The sequence below is a fragment of the Bos mutus genome, chromosome 26 (assembly GCF_027580195.1).
Source record: "Bos mutus isolate GX-2022 chromosome 26, NWIPB_WYAK_1.1, whole genome shotgun sequence".
NCBI lineage: Eukaryota > Metazoa > Chordata > Mammalia > Artiodactyla > Bovidae > Bos > Bos mutus.
Window position 1 is genome coordinate 16,981,224 of NC_091642.1, and position 24,227 is coordinate 17,005,450.

The 24,227-nt window shown below is 41.8% G+C and overlaps 1 protein-coding gene across 3 annotated transcripts in view; it reads left to right on the forward strand.

Annotated features, from left to right (window-relative positions):
• The window catches only part of ABLIM1 (actin binding LIM protein 1), a 328,489-nt gene that overhangs the window by 185,082 nt on the left and 119,180 nt on the right, over positions 1–24,227 (forward strand). For all 3 annotated transcript variants that reach the window (XM_070363328.1, XM_005900284.3, XM_070363327.1), the window contains exons 3-4: positions 7,500–7,683; positions 12,398–12,507. In XM_070363328.1, coding sequence (XP_070219429.1) covers positions 7,500–7,683; positions 12,398–12,507 — 294 coding nt within the window. The remainder of the gene's footprint in view (positions 1–7,499; positions 7,684–12,397; positions 12,508–24,227) is intronic.

A 24,227-nucleotide genomic window follows, 5' to 3' on the forward strand; every position in this document is an offset into this window, starting at 1 on the left:
GACAAGAAAGAACCCACCTTAGGCTCCTGGCCCCCATCAAGAATTCTTAACGTTGCTCAAAGCTAAATTGAAAACGATCACGTTGAGTTGACATCCCTCCCTCTCTCACTCATGGATTAAAACGACAATGAGACCAGCAGAGATGTCCAATCTCCTGATCTAGATGAAGATGTCTTGTTTTACCTCCAAGCAACCTTTAGGTGGAGTTTGAAATATTACCTATGCTCCTAAATTTCTGGCAGTATAAACTAGTTGACAGACAGAATGTCTCTGAAATGAGTTTTGTTGCAACCTAAAATGTAACTAGTTTGGTCCTCCCAGCCGCTGCCCCTGGTCTCGGGTGTGGGGTAGCTCCTCTCGGCCATCGCCCCTGACCTCGAACGTGAACCGTGAACTTCCTGATGTTCAAGCTGGTTTTAGAAAAGGCAGAGGAACCAGAGATAAAATTGCCAACATCTGCTGGATCATGGAAAAAGCAAGAGAGTTCCAGAAAAGCATCTATTTCTGCTTTATTGACTATGCCAAAGCCTTTCACTGTGTGGCTCACAATAAACTGTGGAAAATTCTGAAAGAGATGGGAATACCAGACCACCTGACCTGCCTGTTGAGAAATCTGTATGCAGGTCAGGAAGCAACAGTTAGAACTGGACATGGAACAACAGACTGGTTCCAAATAGGAAAAGGAGTACATCAAGGCTGTATATTGTCACCCTGCTTATTTAACTTATATGCAGAGTACATCATGAGAAACGCTGGGCTGGAGGAATCACAGCTGGAATCAAGATTGCTGGGAGAAATATCAATAACCTCAGATATGCAGATGACACCACCCTTATGGCAGAAAGTGAAGAGAACTAAAAAGCCTCTTGATGAAAGTGAAAGAGGAGAGTGAAAAAGTTGGCATAAAGCTCAACATTCAGAAAACTAAGATCATGGCATCTGGCAAATAGATGGGGAAACAGTGGAAACAGTGTCAGACTTTACTTTTTTGGGCTCCAAAATCACTGCAGATGGTGACTGCAGCCATGAAATTAAAAGACGCTTACTCCTTGGAAGGAAAGTTATGACCAACCTAGATAGCATATTAAAAGCAGAGACATTACTTTGCCAACAAAGGTCCATCTAGTCAAAGCTATGGTTTTTCCAGTAGTCATGTATGGATGTGAGAGTTGGACTGTGAAGAAAGCTAAGCTCTGAAGAATTGACGCTTTTGAACTGTGGTGTTGGAGAAGACTCTTGAGAGTCCCTTGGACTGCAAAGAGATCCAACCAGTCCATTCTGAAGGAGATCAGCCCTGGGATTTCTTTGGAAGGAATGATGCTAAAGCTGAAACTCCAGTACTTTGGCCACCTCCTGCGAAGAGTTGACTCATTGGGAAAGACTCTGATGCTGGGAGGGATTGGGGGCAGGAGGAGAAGGGGACGACAGAGGATGAGATGGCTGGATGGCATTTCTAACTCGATGGATGTGAGTGTGAGTGAACTCCGGGAGTTGGTGATGGACAGGGAGGCCTGGCGTGCTGTGATTCATGGGGTCGCAGAGTCGGACACGACTGAGCGACTGAACTGAAAATGTAACTTCTGTTTTTAGAAAGTTGAAGAAATAATTGCTGCTACAACCCTGTTCGTGCCACTAAAACACGACACTGTTTTCCCCCTTAATCTGACACCTCCGTGCTTGGTGCACTTCCTGTTCTGTGGTATTTTTACAACACAGGCAAGCTCCTGTTAAGTTTTCTTTTTTTAACATGTAAGATTTTTAAATGTGCTGTTATTAATTTCACAACTTTCATATTAAATTGTTTTGATGTACATGTTCCTAGTTAAATACTTAATGGTATTCACTGGTATGTAGAGAGTGAATTCAAGAGTGTAACTTTTATGAGACATATGACTGTTTGTGGCCATGCTTTAGTGGTAACAGAGGAGGCAAGATTCAGGCAGGCCTTGAGTGGGACATGTTTTAAATAATTGATCATCAAGAAGAAAGCAATTAATTCTCTTTCATTGGCAGCTCTTTTTAAAAAAAAAAAAAAAATGAAAGGAATCTATTCTTTTCCCTGGGCGTTTGTTAACTTTTAATCAAAGGAGAGACAAATAGAGATCCAAAAGTAAAAACCTAAAGATAGCCTACTGAAGTTCGACCTAATTGGGATTGTGTGGTCATTTGAGTGGGAAGTTTTGAAGTTTTGCTTTGTGCCACCAGTTAAAAGCATTTGCTAAGTCATTAATATAAACAGACTGAACTTTAAAAACATTTTTTTACAGTGATTTTTATTTTTAAACTCTAGTTAAAAAATTTGTTTTTTAATTTATTTTTGGCTGTGCTGGGTCTTCAGTGCTGCATGGGCTACTGGTTGCGGTGCTCAGGCTTCTCATTGCGGTGTCTTCTCCTGTTGAGGAGCACAGGCTCTAGGAGCTGTGGTTCTCAGTCTCAACAGCTGTGGCACATGGGGCTTAGTTGCTCCTCAGCGTGTGGAATTTTCCTGAATCAGATATCGAACCCGTGTCTCTTGCATTAGAAGGAGAATTCTTTACCACTGAGCCACCAGGGAAGCACCCCTCCCACCTTTTAAAATTTTTATGATTCACCTTTAGATATTTTTGGTTAACTTTTGGTTTTCATTTTTGGTTAATTACACTTTGTCAAAGTGTAATTTTCAAAAAAGTTAAATATATGACTCTCACACCAGTATCAGAGAAGGCAGTGGCACCCCACTCCAGTACTTTTGCCTAGAAAATCCCATGGATGGAGGAGCCTGGTAGGCTGCAGTCCATGGGGTCTCGAAGAGTCGGACACCACTGAGTGACTTCATATTCACTTTTCACTTTCATGCATTGGAGAAGGAAATGGCAACCCACTCCAGTGTTCTTGCCTGGAGAATCCCAGGGACGGGGGAGCCTGGTGGGCTGCCGTCTATGGGGTTGCACAGATTCGGACACAACTGAAGCGACTTAGCAGCAGCAGCAGTAGGACACCAATATAGAATGAACGTTAACCAGAGATTTAGTCAACTCATTAATGAGGGAACTAGTAGAATGTAAAGCCAACTCAAAGGAGAACCAAAGGAATGGGTTTAAAGGTGTTCAAGAAAGGATGTCAGGGACTTCTCTAGCGATTCAGTGATTAAAGATCTGTGCTTCCAATGCAGGGTATGTGGGTTCGATCCCTGCGGGAACTAAGATCCCATATGCTGTGCAATGTGGCCAAAAGAGAAAAGAAAAACAAAGGATGTAGGATAAGATGCCAGGGTTAAATATAAAACTGATCAGCAGCCTAACAGGGAGCTGATAGTAAACCTGGACTGAAGTCGTCTGCACGTCTATTGGACAAGAACCTACAAGTTACAGTTAACTTTCAAAGTCTGGGCTTTTGATTAGTAGTAAAATGAAAGTGAAAGTCACTCAGTCGTGTCCGACTCTTTTTGACCCCATGGACTATACAGTCCATGAAATTCTCCAGGCCAGAATACTGGAGTGGGCAGCCTCTCCCTTCTCCAGGGGATCTTTCCAACCCATGGATTGAACCCAGGTAAAGATCTTGTCAAACACAGATCCAGTGCCTTGGGTCACGAAATAGTTCTGTGTGAGCTCTTAGAATTCCAGCATGACCCTGGAGAACATGCTTCTTTCCTCCACCTTTTGGACATGTTTTTGATAATTTTTCTTAACATAAAGTGAGTTTCTCCTTAGATGAGACACCAAGGGCAGTCAAATTCATAGAGATAGAAGCTAGAGTGGCAGTTTCCAGGGGCCTGGGGGAGGGAGGGAGACTAGGGAGGTGCTGTTCTATGGGTCTAGAGTTTCAGTTTTGCAGGATGAAAGATGTCCTGTGGATACATGGGGATGGTGCTGCCCAGCCAGGTGAATGTGCTGTCACTGAACTGTACACTTAAACATGGTTGAGACGGTCCATTCTATGTTATGTGTGTTTAGCAGAATTACATAACTTTAAAAAGTGAGCCGACACACAGGTATGTGAATCAAATGTGAATAGTTATTCATCCTGCTGAGATAACCCACTAATAATCCTATGTTGGTGTTAACTCACTTTTCCTTGTTTGTAAAAACATAAGTAGACTTTTGAAAAAAGGGATTGTTTAAGTTCTTTGTGAAACTTTCTCTTTTAACAATTTATCATGGACAGACCTCTAGGTTACAGATATTGATCTGACCTATCTCCACAGACTGGATATATCATAATTTATCCAACTCTTGCTCTACTGATGGAAAGTTGAGTTATTCCCAGGTTTGTCTGTTTCTTTTTTTTCTACCAGTACAAACACTGTTGTAATAAAACTGTTTTCGTACAAGAGATACTAAAGGCCAGGATCTGAGTAGAGGTGTTAAGAAGGCAGAGGAGGGAATGGATCAAAGAAATGTTTTCCTGGGAAAACACAGTGGATTTAGTGGCCAGTTGAAAATTTGGGTTTAAGAGTGGGAGAACGCATAGTGCTACCATTTTATTGGAAGAGGGAATAGTAGAACTTTTAGAAGAGATGGCAGAGAAGCTGAGAGAATAGAGTTTTTTTGGATGATTCGTGTTCAGATAAGTGTGCTGTCTGTGCCCAGGTTGGGGAAGATGTCACATGGACATTGACTTGAGAATCCTTTGCAGTCATAGTTGAAGCTCTAAGAGTGGATGAGATCTGTTTCCAAAGTGTGTGTGCATGCTAAGTCACTTAAGTTGTGTCCGACTCTTTGTGACGCCATGGACTGTAGCCCGCAAGGCTCCTCTGTCCTTGGGATTCTCTAGGCAAGAATACTGGAGAGGGTTGCCATGCTCTTCTCCAGGGGATCTTCCCGCCACAGGGATCGAACTTGCACCTCTTATGTCTCCTACGTTGACAGGTGGGTTCTTTCCCACTAGTGCCACCTGGGAAGCCCTGTTTCCAGGGAGGCCTTATGTTTTAGAGGAAGAAGGTAATGTCCGTGGGAGTTACCTGCCTGTAAGGGTGTGGCCAAGGAGACTGAGAAGTTGTGACCAGAGGAGCAGAAGGAGGAGGAGGAATAGGCGAGTATACCTGGAGAAGTGAAAGAGGGAAAGGTCCGAGATTACGTCCCAACTAGTCCGTTCTTTGGGAATGTAATGTGTTGTTAAGTGCTTTTAGGTCTGAGCAGTATAGACCTCCCCTCCCACTACTCGCTGTGTATGCCTTCATGACCCTTGCCTCTGTGAGTCTGTTTTCAAATGCTAGTTTCCTCGGGTATAAACCACCAGAAACAATGGTACGGTTTGGTAAGCACATTTGAGCCACTGCCTTGAATTGAAGGACCAAGCCAAATCAAATTGCAAAGGGCATAGTTTGATTGTAGTTTGGCATCTCTCAACAGTAATTACAAAATCACTTTTAAGGCTATATTATGTTCATATAAACTAAGACTTTATTATTAAAGGAGAGCATGTGTCAATTTCTCAAAACCATGTGAACTAGAGAGCCTGGAAAGATACCCTAAGGAAGCGGTGGGTACAGGGATGTCTAACACATTTAGAATTAGCTTTGAAGCCATCCCTACAATCTGCATGCACATAAGGATGACCCTGTTGCCACCAGAGCTTTTTATAAAGGATCTGTGAACTTTTACATTCTGTCTACCTTAGGGGGTTGGAGGAGAAACTAAAGGAAATTATTAGCAGTCCAAATGCATTATATTGTCACCTGTCATGGTTTTGACAAAGACCCGAGTTTGGAAGAGCAACTGAGTCATTGGAACTACTTCACGCCACTAAGGAGTGAAACTGGTAGGAGTCTGCCAAATTTGAAGTGGATTCAGTTTAATTAAAAAATTGGTTCCCAGCCTTTCGTTAAATTCCGTGGTTAGAGGTTTCTACAAATCAAAAGAAGTGAAGCTGAAGACTCTTAACCATAAAGTGCCTTGTCGTCTTGTGTGAAAATTAAGAAATACATAGAAAAATACTGAAGAGAAATCTCTAAGGTGTCCTGTGACCCTCAGGATTGTGTTTATTGTTGTTGAAGGAATTTGCAATTAGAGCGAGGTTAGTCTTAACTTCAGTTGCCTTGACCCACAGGACTCATTTTGTAGGAAAAGGCAGGAATGAAAACAGTGGGGGCACTGGCAAGTTAGAGAGGCAGCAGGTGGTAAACGAGCTGGTTTCCAGGTAATGTGATCACAGCAGAGTTTATATGGTCATTTTCAGCATGATGGACTCAGGCCATCATCTGGGGTTACTTGATTATAAACTGCAAAGAAGAAGGTCATAGCTGTGGAGTGTGGACCTAAACAGACAGATGAACCCACACTGGAAAGCTTGTTGTAGCTTCTGTGTCACCTTGAATATCCTCAGTAGTTGCAATTAGTAGAGACTGCGAGCTGGGGTGGGAGTGTAAGATTCTATCCGAATGCATCAAAATCTTACTGTGCTCAACACTAGTTCATCTAGATGCTTTCATGGGTCATGGGAACTTACCAGAGGAACCCTGGGTGTGTTCTAGCAGGTCCTTAGGAAAACTATTTAGTGACTGAATTCAGTTCATCCTTACCCCAGCTAAAAGCCTATTCCAGCTGCTGGCAGGAATAATCAAGATGGATCCTGGATTCTTTGCCTAAGGATCTGAACTGTATAGGAGTCAACCAACCCTGGGAATGCAGAGGTTAAGAACAGAGATTTCCAGCTTTGGTGTTATTTCCCGGTCATTTGTCAATGGAAAGTCTTTACTCTCAGGAGCCGCCTTTGGCTTTGTTCTTGGACAAGCTGTTGAGTCCTGCCCTGGTCTTGTCTGAACATGCAGACCTGGCGTTTCAGGACCTACTTTTTCACACCATCTCCATGCTCCACAGCTGTGCAGATTTGAAAGAGGTGCCAAAATCCTCTTTTGCATGTGCTGAGGTCCGGAATGACAGTTTTATCTTGGACATGTTCCCTTTTCTTTCCTCTGTGGCTTGTTCATTTTTATCTCACTCTTTAATATATAAATAATGGACTTATCCTATTTGCTGCACCAAGAGAAAATTAAATGCCTAAATGTTTTACGACTATGGGAAAGTATTTCCAGAGTGTGAAAAAATAGACACTGGACATTTCAGCTCCTGCTTTTGGTAGAGTGGGAATTTATTACTCAGCTCAGTAACAGTTTAGGCCAAACCAAGCAGTTGTGTGGGCAAGCAGTGTCTATCTTTCCTAAATAGCACTGCCAGAGACAGTTTTGTTCCTATGAGAGACAGCATGACCCAAAGGTATCTTTCCATCAAAGACTGATTATCTCTGAATCTTAGATGTATCGCAAAGGCTGTTGAGACCTAGCCAATGGATTTTACTTGCATGAGATATTGCATAGCTCCCAAAGGGAAGGGAAACAAAGGGGGAGGGAGGCAAGAGAGAACTTGGAGCCCAACAATAAATAGCTCTTTGTACCAGTCCTCCCCACCCCGAACCCCATACTGCTGAGATCATAGAGTAAGTTAGCAGCATGCGGTAGAAGGCGATGCTGCCCAGTAGCTTGGCAGCTTGTGACCAGATGTGAACTTGTCTGTCCACAGTGTGCGGCTGTGACCTGGCCCAAGGGGGCTTCTTCATAAAGAACGGGGAGTATCTCTGCACCCTGGACTACCAGAGGATGTATGGCACACGATGCCATGGCTGCGGGGAGTTTGTGGAAGGAGAGGTGGTGACCGCCCTGGGCAAGACCTACCATCCCAACTGCTTTGCCTGCACGATCTGCAAGTGAGTGTGGCTTCCGCCAACAGGGAAGTGTTGGATTCTGCTCTCAGAGCTTGGAATCTGCGCTTTGGTCTTGAGTTGTACTTAGTCTTAAAATATTTTTCCTTTAAAAAAATTATGTTTACTGATGTATAGTTGATTTATAATGTTGTGTTAGTTTCAGGTGTACAACAAAATGTTTCAGTTGTATCTCTATATATTATATATATTATTTATCTGGTGGCTCAGGTGGTAAAGAATCTGCCTGCAATACAGAGACCCAGGTTCAATCCCTGGGTCAGGAAGATGCCTTGGAGAAGGAAATGGCAACCCACTGCAGTATTCTTGCCTGGAGAATTCCATGGACTGAGAAGCTTGGCAGGCTACATACAGTCCATGGGGTCACAAAGAGTTGAACATGACTGAGTGACTAACACACTTTCTTCATATATATATATATAATATGTATTATTTATGTTGTATATATATACTATATTATTTATATTATATGCATTATTTTTCACGTTCTCTTCCATTATAGATTATTGTAAGTTATTGAATATAGTTCCTGTGCTGTATGGTAGAACCTTTATGTTTATCTATTTTATATATAGTAGTTTGTATCTGCTAATTGCAAACTCCTAATTTATCCTTCCCCTCTCCTTTCCCCTTTGAGAACCATGTTTGTTCTGTATGTGTCTGAGCCTGTTTCTGTTTTTGTAAATAAATTCATTTGTATCATTTTTTTTAGATTCTACATATAAGTGATATCGTATATTTCTCTGTATATATTTTTTTCTGATGCACTTTTAGATTTTTTGTTTTCCTACTGTATTATCAGGCTTAGTTAAAAAGCAATTTAGTTAGGAAACTTTATATGGAATGTCCTCCACTAAATAGTGTGACTGATCTTAAGTGGCTGGGAGCCGAATCTGAAAGCAGCCCCAGGTGTTGAGACATTTTGAGCAGTGGAAACATGGGAGGAGATGGCATAAATACTTGGAAAGATGAAGCTTATTTGGAAGTATCAGCTCTTACGTGTGTGGGTGTGGGTGTGTAAAATTATCTCATTTGCTCTATAGCCAGGGAGAGCTAACGGCCTCACGTATCAAATTAGACCTGTTTTGTAAATAAAGTTTTATTGGAACACAGCCATGCCCATTTGTTTATATATTGTCTATGACTGCTTCCAAGTGACAGTGGTAAAGTAGTTGAGATAGAAACCTTATGATCTGCACAGTCTAAAAAAATATTTACAATCTGATCTTTCGGGGGAAAAGTTGTTAACCCCTCCTCTATAAGCACCTATCATCAACCAAGGTTAAATCTTTATTTCACAAAGCAGCTTGATTAAAATGGTCAATCAGAGAGAAGAGGGAATTTAACTAGTTGACCCATATTGATCGAGTAATTCCATGCCTTTTGGTATGATGTTGATCATATGTATTCAATTTTGCTATGCTTTTGTAAAAACTGTAGTTCAGTTCATTTTATTTTCCAGTATTTCCTGTTTTTAGGCCAGAGAAATGTAAACTCTAGAAGGGTAAATTTGATTTTATACAATTAATTAACCGGATAATACTCATTGGATGAATCATCATAAGATTTAGATGAAATATTCATAATCAAATTATTTTAGTAACTTTTTGTAGCTATTAGGTCATTTCTCAATTATATATTTTTAAGTCATAATTTTAAAATTCTGGGTTAATGAGCTGAATTTTTTCTGTATTTAATCAACAGCAAAGTTTCCTTTTGACCTCTCCCTATTCAAGCTGCCGCCCACAGTCTGATTGAGAACTCTGGGCTGGCATTCAGGAAGCCCTGTTTCTGGTCCTCTTTTCTGAGCTGGTTTGAGACCTCTGTGAGCTAACTTTTCCGTGGCAGTTGTCTTGTCTGTAAGATGAGAGGCTGTGGATTAGATAAAAGTGATTCCCCAAACCTGGGTGGTCACTGGAATCCCCAAGGGAGGGTCTCTTTTTTTCCTTTCTTAATTGGAGGATAATTGCTTTACAATGTTACATTGATTTCTGTCATACAGCAACTCAAATCCAGCGTAAGTATACATATATCCCCTCCCTCTTAAACCTCCGTCCTACTCCCCAACTCCAGCTCACCCCACCCCTCTAGGTTGTCACAGATCACCAGGTTGGAGCTTAGGAAGGGTCTTTTAAAAATATCTGTTTCTATGTATTAACACAAGGAGCTCAAGGGGTACCCTGTGACAGCCTAGAGGGGTGGGATGAGGCACGGGTTGGGGGAGGTTCAAGAGGGAGGGGACATATGTATGTATGCTTGTGGCTAATTTGAGTGATTGTGTGGCAGAAGCCAGCACAAAATCATGGAGCAATTATCCTACAATTAAAAATTTTTTAAAAGGTTAGAAGGCCCTGGCCCAGGTAAACTCTGAGAGCCTTCCTGATCTTGGCCCTGAGAGATCATTGCTTCAGGTTGGTAAAACAGTCATCAGCTATAGCCCTGTCTCTGGAGGTTTGAGCCAACAGAGAGGTGCCTGCTACTGATGGTCTAAGCTGCTGGTGCTGCCTAATGACACCAATTCTTCCTACTTGGGAGGCCACCTTTACAACTTACAAATTGCATTCATGTAGAAATTAACTTAACCCTTTCAACAATTCTGTGAGGTCAATCAGCAATTCCTATCCCTACTTATGAGTGACTTTGAGACCCAGAGTCTAAGAGATTTTCCCAGTCCTTCATATCACAAAGCCAATATTTCAACTCACATGTTCAGACTCTAAATCCAACTCTCTTTTATCACAAACATTCATGCAAATAACAGAAGGAAGTGAACCCATGTAGGCAGAGGACTTAGGAAAATGAAAGGGATCCTTTATGAAATAACAGAATTCAAAATTCAGAGCATCTTGCCCCTTGTTGAGAACTGGACTCTGGTTTGTTCTATGGTGGATCTGTGTGGGGTTCAAGTCTAGAAATATAAGCCTAAATCAGACACAGGGTCTGGACTAGGGGTGAGGCCAGGGAGGTACCTGGGCACACACTTTAAACGGGGTACTCACTCCCAGGTCATGTGGTCCTCCTGAGAGTGGGGACCTCCTTAAATGCTGTATCCTGAGTGCCTTGCTGGCCTCTTTCTGGCCCTGGCCCTGGCCCTGATCAGAGGCAAAGAAACTATGCTTATTATATCAACAGACCCTTCACTTCCTGATGGCCTTGTTACAGAGGAGGCTGGAGGTTTGTTTGGCTTTAACTGATGAGTGTGAATTGATAGGCTGGCTGGCACCCACCAGAGTGTGACCTTGATTGTTGAAGAGAGAGCAAGTTCTGGGTTGGTGGGCACCACCCACCCCTGCCTGTGGCATGTTTCTCCCTAGGTGGTCAATCCATGCAAGTCACTTACCCTCTCTGGGCTTTATCTGAGCGATGGAAAATAACATGGCACTAGGAGACCACCTCAACCCAGCACTTCTAAAATTTGGGGGTATGATTTAAAGCTCTCCTCAATGACTGGCACCAAGCACATTTGTGGAGTTGTTTTAAACCCAGTTTTACAACCTGTGTGTGCAGGACGATTAATCACCAACTGTTAGGTGATGAAGGGCAACTTAAAGTACCTGTGAACATAAAATTCATGTCCAGAAGCCTGAATTTGCTTCTGACTCAGATGGGTGGCGATGTTTGGCTTATGAATTTTAAGTTTCCTAACTGACAGAATCACACATATGAAAATTCATGTTGAAGATCATTGGCAAATTGGCCAATGGCGGGTGAGCCAGCATGGAAACTGTCATATGGCTATTAATTAATGACTTATTTTTTTTAAGTTATCTGCCTGCTGGGAGGAGAAGAAACATAACATACCTGCAGAAGGCAATGTTTTTGAAAAAAATGTGCTGTTATTTATTGATGAATGTCTAATGTGAAAGAAAATAGTCTCTGAAAGGAAGCAAATACTAATTTTTAAACAGATATGATAGCACAGTTGGTAAAGAATCGCCTGCAATGCAGGAGACCCCAGTTCAATTCCTGGGTTGGGAAGATCCCCTGGAGAAGGGAAAGGCTACTCACTCCAGTATTCTGGCCTGGAGAATTCCATGGACTGTATAGTCTATGGGGTCACAAAGAGTCAGACAAGACTGAGCAACTTTCACTTTCACTAATGTGAAAGGAAATATTCTCTGAAAGGAAGTGAATACTAATTTTTAAACAGATACTTACAGCATTTTCAAATTTAATCCAGGTTTACAAGGGACTGAGTCCCTAGCAGTGTGAGGTATTCATTTTGCCCACTGCACGACAATGTCTAATTCAGCATCGTTATCATTTAGGTCTAGGGAATGTGAAGAATTAATGTTTGCCCTGTATGACCAGTTCTCTTGGAGGCACCTTAAGCTTGAATAGGAATTCATGACATGTCAAACATTTCTTCATGGTAGTATTTTAATTTGGAAGTGGAAGATTTTACTGTGTGTGCCCTGCTAGGTGACCTGCCGGAACGTCCCTCCACGAAGGAGTGGAGGTAAATGGTTTCATTTACTATCTGGTTGCCTGTAGAAGCTGTGCATTCTTCTTTCCTCTTAAAATGAGGCGCGTTTGTTTGTTTGGACTGGATCCAGCTGGCCGGCTTGGTTCAGACTGCATTTCAGACGTTTTGGCTGGTGCTCCTCCAAGTAATGAGTTGGCACTGGAGGGCAGCAAAGCAGGAGTGAGGGAAAGGGATGAAATTGCCACAATAACCTTCAGGGCAATGTCTTTCCAGGCGCCCGTTTCCACCCGGAGACCGAGTCACGTTCAATGGGAGAGACTGCCTTTGCCAGCTCTGCGCAGAGCCGATGTCTTCCAGCCCTAAAGAAGCCTCCTGCTCTGGCAGTAAGTGCCCCAGCCACATGTTGACATGAATTCCTTCATTCCTCAAAGGCAGCTTAGGGAGGTACCTTCCCTTCTGAGAAACTCTGGTAGCCGGAGTCAAGAGTAGGCCTATGTAAGGCATTTTCATTGTAAAAAAGAAGCCTTCACTAAAGGCAATGCAGAGAGAGGTGTCTCCCTTCTTTCAAAAGAAAAGAAAGAGAATTGGACATTCAACTGTGCATTTTGATGGTAAATGAAGGAAAAAGAATTATAATGTGTTACATCAGAAGTGTCCCTCTCTGGGCATGGAGTTAAACTGTGAGCGCATTTAGTGATGATGTGACTGATATTGCTGTGTGTTAAAAAGTTATCCCCACTGTGCCTTGGGTGAATGTGGTGGTTTATGCTAACTCTTAAATTATTCCTTACTATCCTCAACTATTCTTTATTCCCTTGGAGGATTTTTTTTTTCCTTTTTTAATTAATTATTTATTTACAGTAAGTCCTTGTTGGTTATGTATTTCTTTATTTTTTGGCCACACCCCTGACCAGGGATCAAACCCACTCCCCCTGCATTGGAAGGCGGAGTCTTAACCACTGGACTGCTGGGGAAGTCTCCCACCTGGAGGGTTTCTGACATTTATTCATCAAATGGATAATTTTCTGAGCACCTACAATGCATGTTGCTCACACTGGAGATATAGAGCGAACAAAACATACTCAATATCCTTATTTTTTATTTTTTAGTGGGGTAGATAGACAATAGAGTACAAATATATCTAATATGCACAGAAGATTAACACAGGGAGAAAAAGCAGGGCAATGGGTCTATGTTTGTATGGGGCAATCTGAGAAACCTCTCTTGTTACCTAAGGATAGATCTGAAGAAATATGGGGACAAGCTGTCCATACCCATGGGATTTGTGATTTTTGATGACAAGGGCTTGTCTGACCTATAGGAATCCAAAGAAAACCAATTTCCCTCCAAATAAAAACAGTGGCCAATTGAAGTATTTCTTCTAGTAAATAACACTGAGTGAGTCACTTCAAGATGAACTGAGAGGGATTCTGAACTCAGAGCACCAAGCTCTCCTTCCCTCTCCTTCCTGGGGCATTAGGACATGGACTAGAGGTTTGCCTCCGTTTCTGTGGGTTGTGCCTGTCCTTGGAGAACACATGCCTTGAAGCCCTGCCAGTCTCAGCACCTAAGAATGAGATAAGCCTCTTCTGCTCTGGAGGAATTTTGTGTCATTTATAACAGCGATTCCAAATCTTCCTGTTAAAGTAGATTTATACCTGTTAAAAATAAGAATGTTATGACCCAAAAGCATTTGCATAGAAATTGGATTTTGACCATTGGGAAAAAAGAAAGAAATGTATTAGTGCATCTTATTCAATACACATGATCAGATCCTTAGCATGTGGATTTATCTGCCCTCTTGTTAAATAACAGCAGCCTGGGTAGGATAAGGGCTACCAAACAGAGCACAATCCTAGACCACTAGAGAGTCTCAGATCCTTCACTCTTCTTACCTACTCTGCCTATGAAGGTCATCGGGAAGGTGACCTGGGGTGAGAACAGGCACCCCGACCCCCTTGATTGAGAGGGCTTGCTTTGAAAGTATGTTACCGTAAACATTGAAGGAATTCTTCAGTACAGTTAAGGAAAAGAGGATTGGGACCTTCCTGGCAGTGCAGTGGTTAACACTTCACCTTCCAATGCAGGGGGTGCAGGTTCAATCCCTGGTCAGGGGGCTAAGATTCCACATGCCTCTTGGCCAAGAATCTAAACATAAAAACAAGCCATATTGTAACAAATTCAATAAAGGCTTTAAAAATGGTCCACACTGGGGGAAAAAAATTTAAAAAAAGAAAAGCAAAGAAAAAGAAGGTTGCATGAGTCCCAGGATCGGATGACAGCTATAACAGGATCATATCCCTAGGCTTAGAATAGGAATGACTGTGTCCTCAGATTCTGTGCAGTCCTTTAGTCCAGCTGTATTTCTTGATAGGTGAGGAAATTCGGGCCCAAAGTCACACAAGTTACCCAATCATAGGTAACTTGTTAGAGCCAGGTCTCCTGACTCCTGGCTTGGGGCTGTCTTTGTTTCATCCAAGACTCCTCTTTGTTCGGTTTAAGAAATAGAACCAAGATATTTTTGAAGGCTTCTGGTCCTTTTCCTTCATGTAATTTTTGGGAACGTATTTCTAATCATAACTCCACCAAAATGGTTATTCTGATTTTTATTAAACATGGTTTTGCTTTACCTATGTTTTCTTGTATATGAATAGTCATTATGCACATAAAAAAGCAATTAAAATTCTAAGTGTAAAAATGTATCATACTCAAATTCATTACATTTGTAATGTTATATTTGACATTTATTGTATACATACAAATTATTGGTCCAAATTCTATTTTTTTTTCACTTTTCTCCTTTGCTCTCAATGGATGAAACCCTTTTCTCTGTGCTGCTCTTTTGGTCAGAACATTTTTATTTTTAACAAGTACTCATCTATTTAGATAAGTACTCAAATAGCATTTCTGGAGCATGTGGGTGTGAGTGTCTGTCAAAAAGAGAACTCTTATATATGGATACACACATGCAAAATACCCAAAAGAGACGGGCACACAAATACAACAGCAAGGGAATTTTCAGCAAGTTTCTAAAATTCATTGGAACATAATTACAGTACACTGTTCTTCGCAGTTCTTTAAGAAATACCCTGTATTTTAAAACTATCCTGATTTTACTTTGATTCTTTTTTTTTTTTTAATTTCCTAACTTGGCAAAGTTTCCTAAAGGAAAGCAAAAAAAGAAGAAACCCTTCTTTGATATGTTCACAGTGGTGATGAAATTAGAAAGCCAAGGTCTTCTTTTTCCTTTGAAATGTTCTTTCAAAAATGTTTGCACTTCTGAACTGAAATTTTATTTCACATTCTGTGGCTGGTTTTCCATCATCACTGAATAGGAGACAAAGACAGTGAGAGAGGGAGAGAAGAAGTAGAGTGATCAACAGAAGACAAGTTAATAATGTGATGAGAATTTGCACAAAACAGCCTCCATTTGTGCTTACTCTGTAGAAGTGCAGGGGCCGCCATGTCTGTATTGCTCTGCTTTAGGGAGAACTCCCAGTGGGATGCCTGTGATATCTTGGGCACCTTGCTTGGTGCTTCCTTCCACATTATAATAATTCTTCTCACTTTTATATTTATTTTATTGTCTTCTTCAAACATTCACATAGTACTCATGTGATCAGGCATTGCGTAGCTGGTCTACAAATTTGAACTTATTTAATTCTCATGACCACCCTAAAGGTTGGCACTAACTATCTCCTTTTCACAGATGAAGAAACCAAGGGCCACAGTTCAGTTCAGTCACTCAGTCGTGTCTGACTCTTTGCAACCCCGTGGACATGCCAGGCCTCCCTGTCCATCACCAACTCCCAGAGTTTACTCAAACTCATGTCCATTGAGTCAGTGATGCCATCCAACCATCTCATCCTCTGTCGTCCCTTTCTCCTCCTGCCTTCAATCTTTCCCAGCATCAGGGTCTTTTCAAATGAGTCAGTTCTTCACATCAGGTGGGCAAAGTATTGGAGTTTCAGCTTCAGCATCAGTCCTTCCAGTGAATATTCAAGACCGATTTCCTTTAGGATGGACTGGTTGGATCTCCTTGCTGTCCAAGGGACTCTCAAGAGTCTTCTCCAACACTACAGTTCAAAAGTATCAATTCTTCAGCGTTCAGCCTTCTTTATGCTCCAACTCTCACATCCATACATGACTACTGGGAAAACCATAGCTTGGACTAGACGGACCTTTATTGGCAAAGTACTGTCTCTGCTTTTTAATATGCTGTCTAGGTTGGTCATAACTTTTCTTCCAAGGAGCAAGCGTCATTTAATTTCATGGCTGCAGTCACCATCTGCAGTGATTTGGGAGCTCCCCAAAATGAAATCTCTCACTGTTTCCACTGTTTCCCCATCTATTTGCCATGAAGTGATGGGACCAGATGCCATGATCTTCGTTTTCTGAATTTTGAGTTTTAAGCCAACTTTTTCACTCTCTTCTTTCACTTTCATCAAGAGGCTCTTTAGTTCCTCTTCCCTTTCTGCCATAAGGGTGGTGTCATCTGCATATCTGAGTTTATTGATATGCCTCCTGGCAATCTTGATTTCAGCTTGTGCTTTATCCAGCTCAGCATTTCTCATGATGTGCTCTGCATAGAAGTTAAATAAGCACGGTGACAGTATACAGCCTTGACATACTCCTTTCCTGATTTGGAACCAGTCTGTTGTTTCATGTCCAGTTCTAACTGTTGCTTCCTGACCTGCATACAGGTTTCTCAAGAGACAGGTCAGGTGGTCTGGTATTCCCATCTCTTTCAGAATTTTCCACAGTTTGTTGTGATCCACATAGTCAAGGGCTTTGGCATAGTCAATAAAGCAGAAATAGATGTTTTTCTGGAACTCTCTTACTTTTTCAGTGATCCAAGGGATGTTGGCAATTTGATCTCTGGTTCCTCTGCCTTTTCTAAAACCAGCTTGAACATCTGGAAGTTCATGGTTCACACACTGTTGAAGCCTGGCTTGGAGAATTTTGAGCAATACTTTACTAGCGTGTGAGGTGGGTGCAATTGTGCAGTAGTTTGAGCTTTCTTTGGTATTGGAATGAAACTGACCTTTTCCAGTCCTGTGGCCACGGCTGAGCTTTCCAAATTTGCTGACATATTGAATGCAGCACTTTTACAGCATCATCTTTTAGGATTTGAAATAGCTCAACTGGAATTCCATCACCTCCACTAGCTTTGTTTGTAGTGATGCTTCCTAAGGCCCACTCGACTTCGCACTCCAGGATGTCTGGCTCTAGGTGAGTGATCACACCATCGTGATTATCTTGGTCGTGAAGATCTTTTTTGTACAGTTCTTCTGTGTATTCTTGCCACCTCTTCTTGATATCTTCTGCTTCTGTTTGGTCCTTACCATTTCTGTCCTTTATTGTGCCCATCTTTGTATGAAGTGTTCCCTTGGTATCTCTAATTTTCTTGACGAGATCTCTAGTCTTTCCCATTCTATTGTGTTCTTCTGTTTCTTTGCGTTGATCACTGAGGAAGGCTTTCTTATCTCTCCTTACTATTCTTTGGAACTCTGCATTCAAATGGGTATATCTTTCCTTTTCTCCTTTGCCTTTCACTTCTCTTCTTTTCACAGCTATTTGTAAGGCCTCCTCAGACAACCATTTTGCCTTTTTGCATTGCTTTTTCTTGGGGATGGTCTTGATCCCTGCCTCCTGTACCATGTCAGGAGCCTCCGTCGATAGTTCTTTAGGCACTCTTGTGTATCAGATCTAATCCCTTGGATCTATTTCTCACTTCCACTGTATAATTGTAAGGGATTTGATTTAGGTCATACCTGAATGGTCTAATGGTTTTCCCCACTTTCTTCAATTTAAGTCTGAATTTGGCAATAAGGAGTTCATGATCTGAGCCATAGTCAGCTCCTGGTCTTTTTTTTTTTTTTTTTTTGCTGACTGTATAGAGCTTCTCCATCTTTGGCTGTAAAGAATATAATCAATTTGATTTCACTATTGACCATCTGGTTATGTCCACGTGTAGAGTCTTCTCTTGTGTTGTTGGAAGAGGGTGTTTGCTATGACCAGTAGGTTCTCTTGGCAAAACTCTATTAGCCTTTGCCCTGCTTCATTCTGTACTCCAAGGCCAAATTTGCCTGTTACTCCAGGTATTTCTTGACTTCCTACTTTTCATTCCAGTCCCCTAAAATGAAAAGGACATCTTTTTTGGGTGTTAGTTCTAGAAGGTCTTGTAGGTCTTCATAGAACCATTCAACTTCAGCTTCTTCAGAGGTTAAATAATTTGCCCAAGATCACACAGTGGTGATGCTGGGATATGGACCCAGGCTCCAGATGCCAGGTTACCATCCCTGATATTTATCTCACAGTGTGGTATCTCTGTGACTTCCAAGGATGAGTTGCTGAGCTTTGGCGCAATGCTCTGACTTGTCTGCGGATTCGCCTGAGTGTCCACCCCCAAAGGCTGTGCACTTCTGTGCGCTTCCCCTACTCCCTGGGGTAGCGAGGTTTGGTGAATGAAAACCATCAGGAAGTGAATCCTAGAAACACACAACCTGCAATGAAAGATGATTGCCCTTGAATTAGTTAAAACTTTTGCTTCATACAATCTAATGCAATAAGCAACAAACATCATATATCATGGAGATAACAGTAAACGTTGCCTCACAGGGTTATGATGACCATTCGTTAGACTGCTTTTACTATTAAGGAAAAAATCAGTTGCCCATGTCTAGCTGATTCATACTTTAGAAATGGAAATGTCTGTCCAGAGAGCATGACACTCTTCCAGAAGGTTATTGACATTCCTGTAAAGCCTAACTCCACTCCATTTTCCTGTATCTGCCAGTAATTGAGGGACAGGTTCTCGTGGGTTATGGAGCCGTGTGAGGGAGAGTCGACGTGTGACAATCTAGAGGGCAGGGAATTGGGTTTGGATGTTGCTTCTTGCACAGCTCCGTTCTATTTCAGGCATCCGAGCAGAAGTGGGCTGCTGTCTACAATCACCCTTTCCATTTCAGAGGGTGTCTGACTAGTGTCTGATTGTGTGTGGGTTTGGCAGATTGATGCGATGAACACCCACGCACATATACATCCAAAGCCATCTTCCTCCCCTTCACCCACCCTGTACAGCGCTGTCATTGTTCCGACTGCAGTTGGAACTCCCACAGGTATTGGAGCAATGGTCTACTCGGACTGAATAGAAATCTTTTCAGATAAACAGTCACGCACATGTTTTCAAAGGGGAGGATGAATTTTTCAATTATTTCACTTTTCTATTTGGTGCAATAGCTTTTAATAGTTGCACTATAATTTTTCTTCTATCTATGTTCTTTCTCAAAAAAGCATCTGTGGGTTGAGCGGGCTTGTCTGCTGAGACTGTAGGTGGAGTGGTGATGATCTGATGCTGGCGTCTGACTGCCTGGGTCACGCTCTGGCTCTAGTCATCTCCTTACCTCTCCATCCTTCAGGCTCTCATTTGTACAATGGGATGGCGATAGGGACCTACCTTGTGCGATTAAATAAGTGAACAGATAAAAGTACTGAATATTTATAAAACAAGAACTTACTAGTTAGGCAATGACATGAATTTTTGTGTAGGACAGTCTCAATTTTTTGTGACTGTGCTTTTTTTTTTTTTTCACTCTGGTGTTCACGGTGGCTGGCTTTTCTGTTCATCTGATATTTTCTACCAATATGTAAAACCAATGAAGGCAGGAACACATGCATACAAACAATCCATGGATTGTTGGATTTTGGCTCATGGTGATATGTCTTATGGCAGAGTCTCCAAAACAGATCAGCCCCCTTCTTGAGACAGTTTCTTGCTGGAGGGTAGGATGGCAGAGGAGGCTTGGCAGGGCACTGCTAAGGAGTATGGTTCTGGATAGATTGATAGTGTTTATCCCGGTTCTACAATGCTGTGTGACCTTGAGAACTCAATCTCTACCTGCATTTCTTTGTCTATAAAATGGGAAACAATAATGGTTCCTTTCTCATTGGGTTGTTGTGGGGATTTATATAAGTGAAAGTACTTAAAAGATGCATGACACCTAATAAGCTCATCCAGATGTTGACCATCGTTCCTTAAGGAAATTATGAGACTAGAACTTGAGCTTGGAGATAATTTAGAATTGGAAAGGAACGGAAAGAGAGTGCATAAGCTAACAGTTTAGAATGTGGCCTCTATATTCCAGAGCCTGGCTTTGACTCCTGGTCCTGCCTTCTCCTAGACGTGGAGCAATGGGCAAGTTACTGTTTGTCTCAGAACCTTCAGGTTCGCATCTGAAAATTGGATAATAGTTACTCTTAAGGGTTGTTATGAGAATTAAATAAGATACTACAGGGATGAACAGTCTTAATGTGGGGAGGCTACTTATTAAAACAGCACATGGGGGACCCAGGCAAAGACTTTGTTCTTCCATCTTCTGAGAAGAGAAGTTGGAAAGTTGGAACGAGGGGACTAGGCTTCTGTAGGCCTTGAGGAGCTTGGCAATGTGGAGCTTGGCTTAGCCTGGAGGATGACCAGAGGAAAGCAATGTTCCAGAAAGATTAAGGTGGTGATGGCAATTGTTGCTTAGTCACTCAGTCATTCCCAACTCTTCTGTGACCCCATAGGCTGTAGCCTGCCAGGCTCCTTTGTCCATGGGATTTTCCAGTCAAATTTACCAGAGTGGGTTACCGTTTCCTTCTCCAGGGCATCTTCTTGACCCAAGGATCAAACCCATGTCTCCAAGCCTCCTCCTGCATCGCAGGTGGATTTTTTACCGCTGAGCCACTAGGGAAGCCCCACTGATGGCAATGGTGATATGCAAAATCAGTGATTTGGCCTCAGTGATCAGAGCTGAGGAGACCATCGATTGTGGCAGTGGCTATGAGAAAAGATGAGAAAGATGAATGAAAAGATGATGTCAAAGAAAGATATGGATGTTACTCATCTATTCAATGAACATTTCCTTGCGCACCTGTTGTATTTCAGGCACCAGCCAAACTCTTCATTACACAGCCAGCATCATGCATTAGGATGATATGTTTGTCACAGTTAAGAAATAAACACTGATGTGTGGTCTGTCGCATTTTAACTGTTTAGATGTGTGCCCACCTCCACCACCAACATAATGAACTCATTAAAGATAAAGACCCTGCTGTGTTTCTCTTTTATACAAGGTCTAGCACATAAGATCAGATCAGTCGCTCAGTCATGTCCGACTCTTTGCGACCCCATGAATCACAGCACGCCAGGCCTCCCTGTCCATCACCGGAGTTCACTCAGACTCACGTCCATCGAGTCAGTGACGCCATCCAGCCATCTCATCCTCTGTCGTCCCCTTCTCCTCCTGCCCCCAATCCCTCCCAGCATCAGAGTCTTTTCCAGTGAGTCAACTCTTCACATGAGGTGGCCAAAGTACTGGAGTTTCAGCTTTAGCATCATTCCTTCCAAAGAAATCCCAGGGCTGATCTCCTTCAGAATGGACTGGTTGGATCTCCTTGCAGTCCAAGGGACTCTCAAGAGTCTTCTCCAACACCACAGTTCAAAAGCATCAGACAAATATTCTGGAAATTGAATCAAAGCCATCTTAATGTCTGAACAGAGCTAATAATAATCTTCTCTTTTAGAATGGGTTTAAATATTCATTGTAAAACAATACAAATTTACAGAAAAGTACAAAAAAGGAAATTAAAATCACCTGAAACCCCATCACAGTGAGATCACCTCTATTAACATTTTGGTGGACATGCTTCTGGATTTAGCTCTAAGTGCTATAGGCACATGTATAATTTCTAATAAATTCTTCCCATAACATTTTGTTCCTGTATATTTTTGTCAAAAATCATTTGTTCTTTTGAGTGTCTCACACACAAGGCTGAAAGCTTTGAATTTGCTTAGGCCCCTGACTATAGGGCCAGCTCACATGTGTTCTGGTCAAAACTGTGCTGTGCATTTCTACTGAGGCGGTTATTACTGTATAGCCTAACTGGTTCTTTGTACGTTTATCTCTCCAGCCAGATTATGAGCTACCTAATGACAAGGACTGTTGGTTTGATTTTGTTTTTTTTTCTTTTGTCCCTATGAATAGCAGTGTGCATGTAGCAAGTACATGAGTGTTCATTTAGTGGGTAAATTGTTGCCATCCCAGGAGAGCCTTTGAGGCAGTCAATCTCAGCTCCTAGGTCCAGAATGTTGAGTTCTGCATGCTACTTGAATGATGATGGTAACATGGCTCTTGTGGTTTTGTAAAAATTACATAGTACAGCTTGGGTGCATGAGGGCAAGGGGTATTGGCAGAATTAAACATTCATCTTCTCATCTTGTTTGCAAATGTGTCCTCTTATTTTATAAAAGGGAAAGGAGTTATTGCTTTAGATAATTTGGCTGATGAAGGAATCATGTGTTTGTTTTTTTTAAGTAGAAGTGTCAGGGGATTATTTCCCAACTTTGAGTGTGAGGTTGAGACAGGCCTCACCTCTCTGGGAGCTGAGGGTGCCAGCCCATGGCCTCGAGGGACAGAGGCTAACCTGGCATGGAAGTTCCAGTATTGCTCTATTGGGTGTGGATTGTATTACTGAGAGTTTGCCATTTACATAGTAGCCAGAGATTCATTGCAGAAGGACAAGGTATGTTGCAAAACGGAGCATTAATGGTTAGATTTTTCAGGCTGAAATATCTTAGAATAAGGAATCAGACATAAAGATCCCAGAGTGACATTATTTTTTCACTTAACCAGAACCTGGATTATCTCAGTGGCAAGAAAAGAAAAGTTCCTGACTTGTAGGAAATGGGTCCAACTCAGGACAAAAAGTGAACATGGGTAGGAAAAATGTTTCAGGGGTTGGAAAGTTACTGGTATTGTGTTATTTGCTATTTTCATTTCATTAGATGTGACTTTTATGTAATAAGACATCTTATAAATGGCAGCTCATCAATAAAACTAGAATTTTAATGATTGAAGAGTGGTTATTCCTCAGTTTAACTTTTCAGCAGCAGTAATGATTTAGCTCTTCAAAGGATTGTTGTGTATAGGTATAGTTGTATATTCCTATAGTCTGTTCTCAGAAGGATATTGAGAAATTACTCTTAGTACGTTTCTCCAGAAGAGAGGCAGGAGTCGCTGGGAGATGCAGAAGGAAAGGAATTATTTTTATTGTATGAAAAAAACTTAATCATGTGTATGTGCTACCTATTTAAAACAAAAGCACCTCAAAAATAGCATAATGTTACATTTAAAAACTAAAAGGCCCGTTCCAGACTGAAGCCTCCTTGCACTTTGCCCTTGCTGTGACTCTCAGTTGTGTGTGTATTAAGTGACTGGTCACATGATGAAAAGACTGAAACTGACATTCTACCCCTTCTTTTCTTCTTCCTATCTTTGGAATAGAGTCAATGAGCTGATGTTGGCTAATGAGTACTGGATCTGAGACACTGACGTAAAACTCAAGTATGATTTCCTCTTTGGCAAGAGCCCAGTATGCTGGCTGACCATAGCCAGTTAAAGATTTATCATAAACCTCCTCACCAGGTTAAAGTTTACAGCTTAATTAAGTGCAGGACAAAACTTGTTGGTACAGATTTTTTTTAATTGAAATTCATAAAATTAACCATTTCAAAGCAAATGATAAGTACATTCACAACATCGTCCAGCCATCACCTCTATATAGTTCCAAAACATTATCATCACCCCAAAAGAAAACTCTGTACCCATTAAACAGTTACTCCATATTCACCCCTTCTGCTAGCTGCTGCTGCTGCTAAGTCACTTCAGCCATGTCCGACTCTGTATGACCCCATAGATGGCAGCCCACCAGGCTCCCCTGTCTCTGGGATTCTCCAGGCAAGAACACTGGAGTGGGTTGCCATTTCCTTCTCCAGTGCATGAACGTGAAAAGTGAAAGGGAAGTCGCTCAGTCATGTCCAGCTCTTTGCGACCCCATGGACTGCAGCCTACCAGGCTCCTCCGCCCATGGGATTTGCCAGGCAAGAGTACTGGAGTGGGGTGCCATAGCCCCCCAGGAAGTACCAATCTGCTTTCTATTTCTATTTACCTATTATAGACATTTCATATAAATGGAATCATACACATGTGGCTTTTTGTATTCTGACCCAGGGATCAAACCTGTGTTTTCTTGTATCTCCTGCGTAGGCAGGTGGATTCGT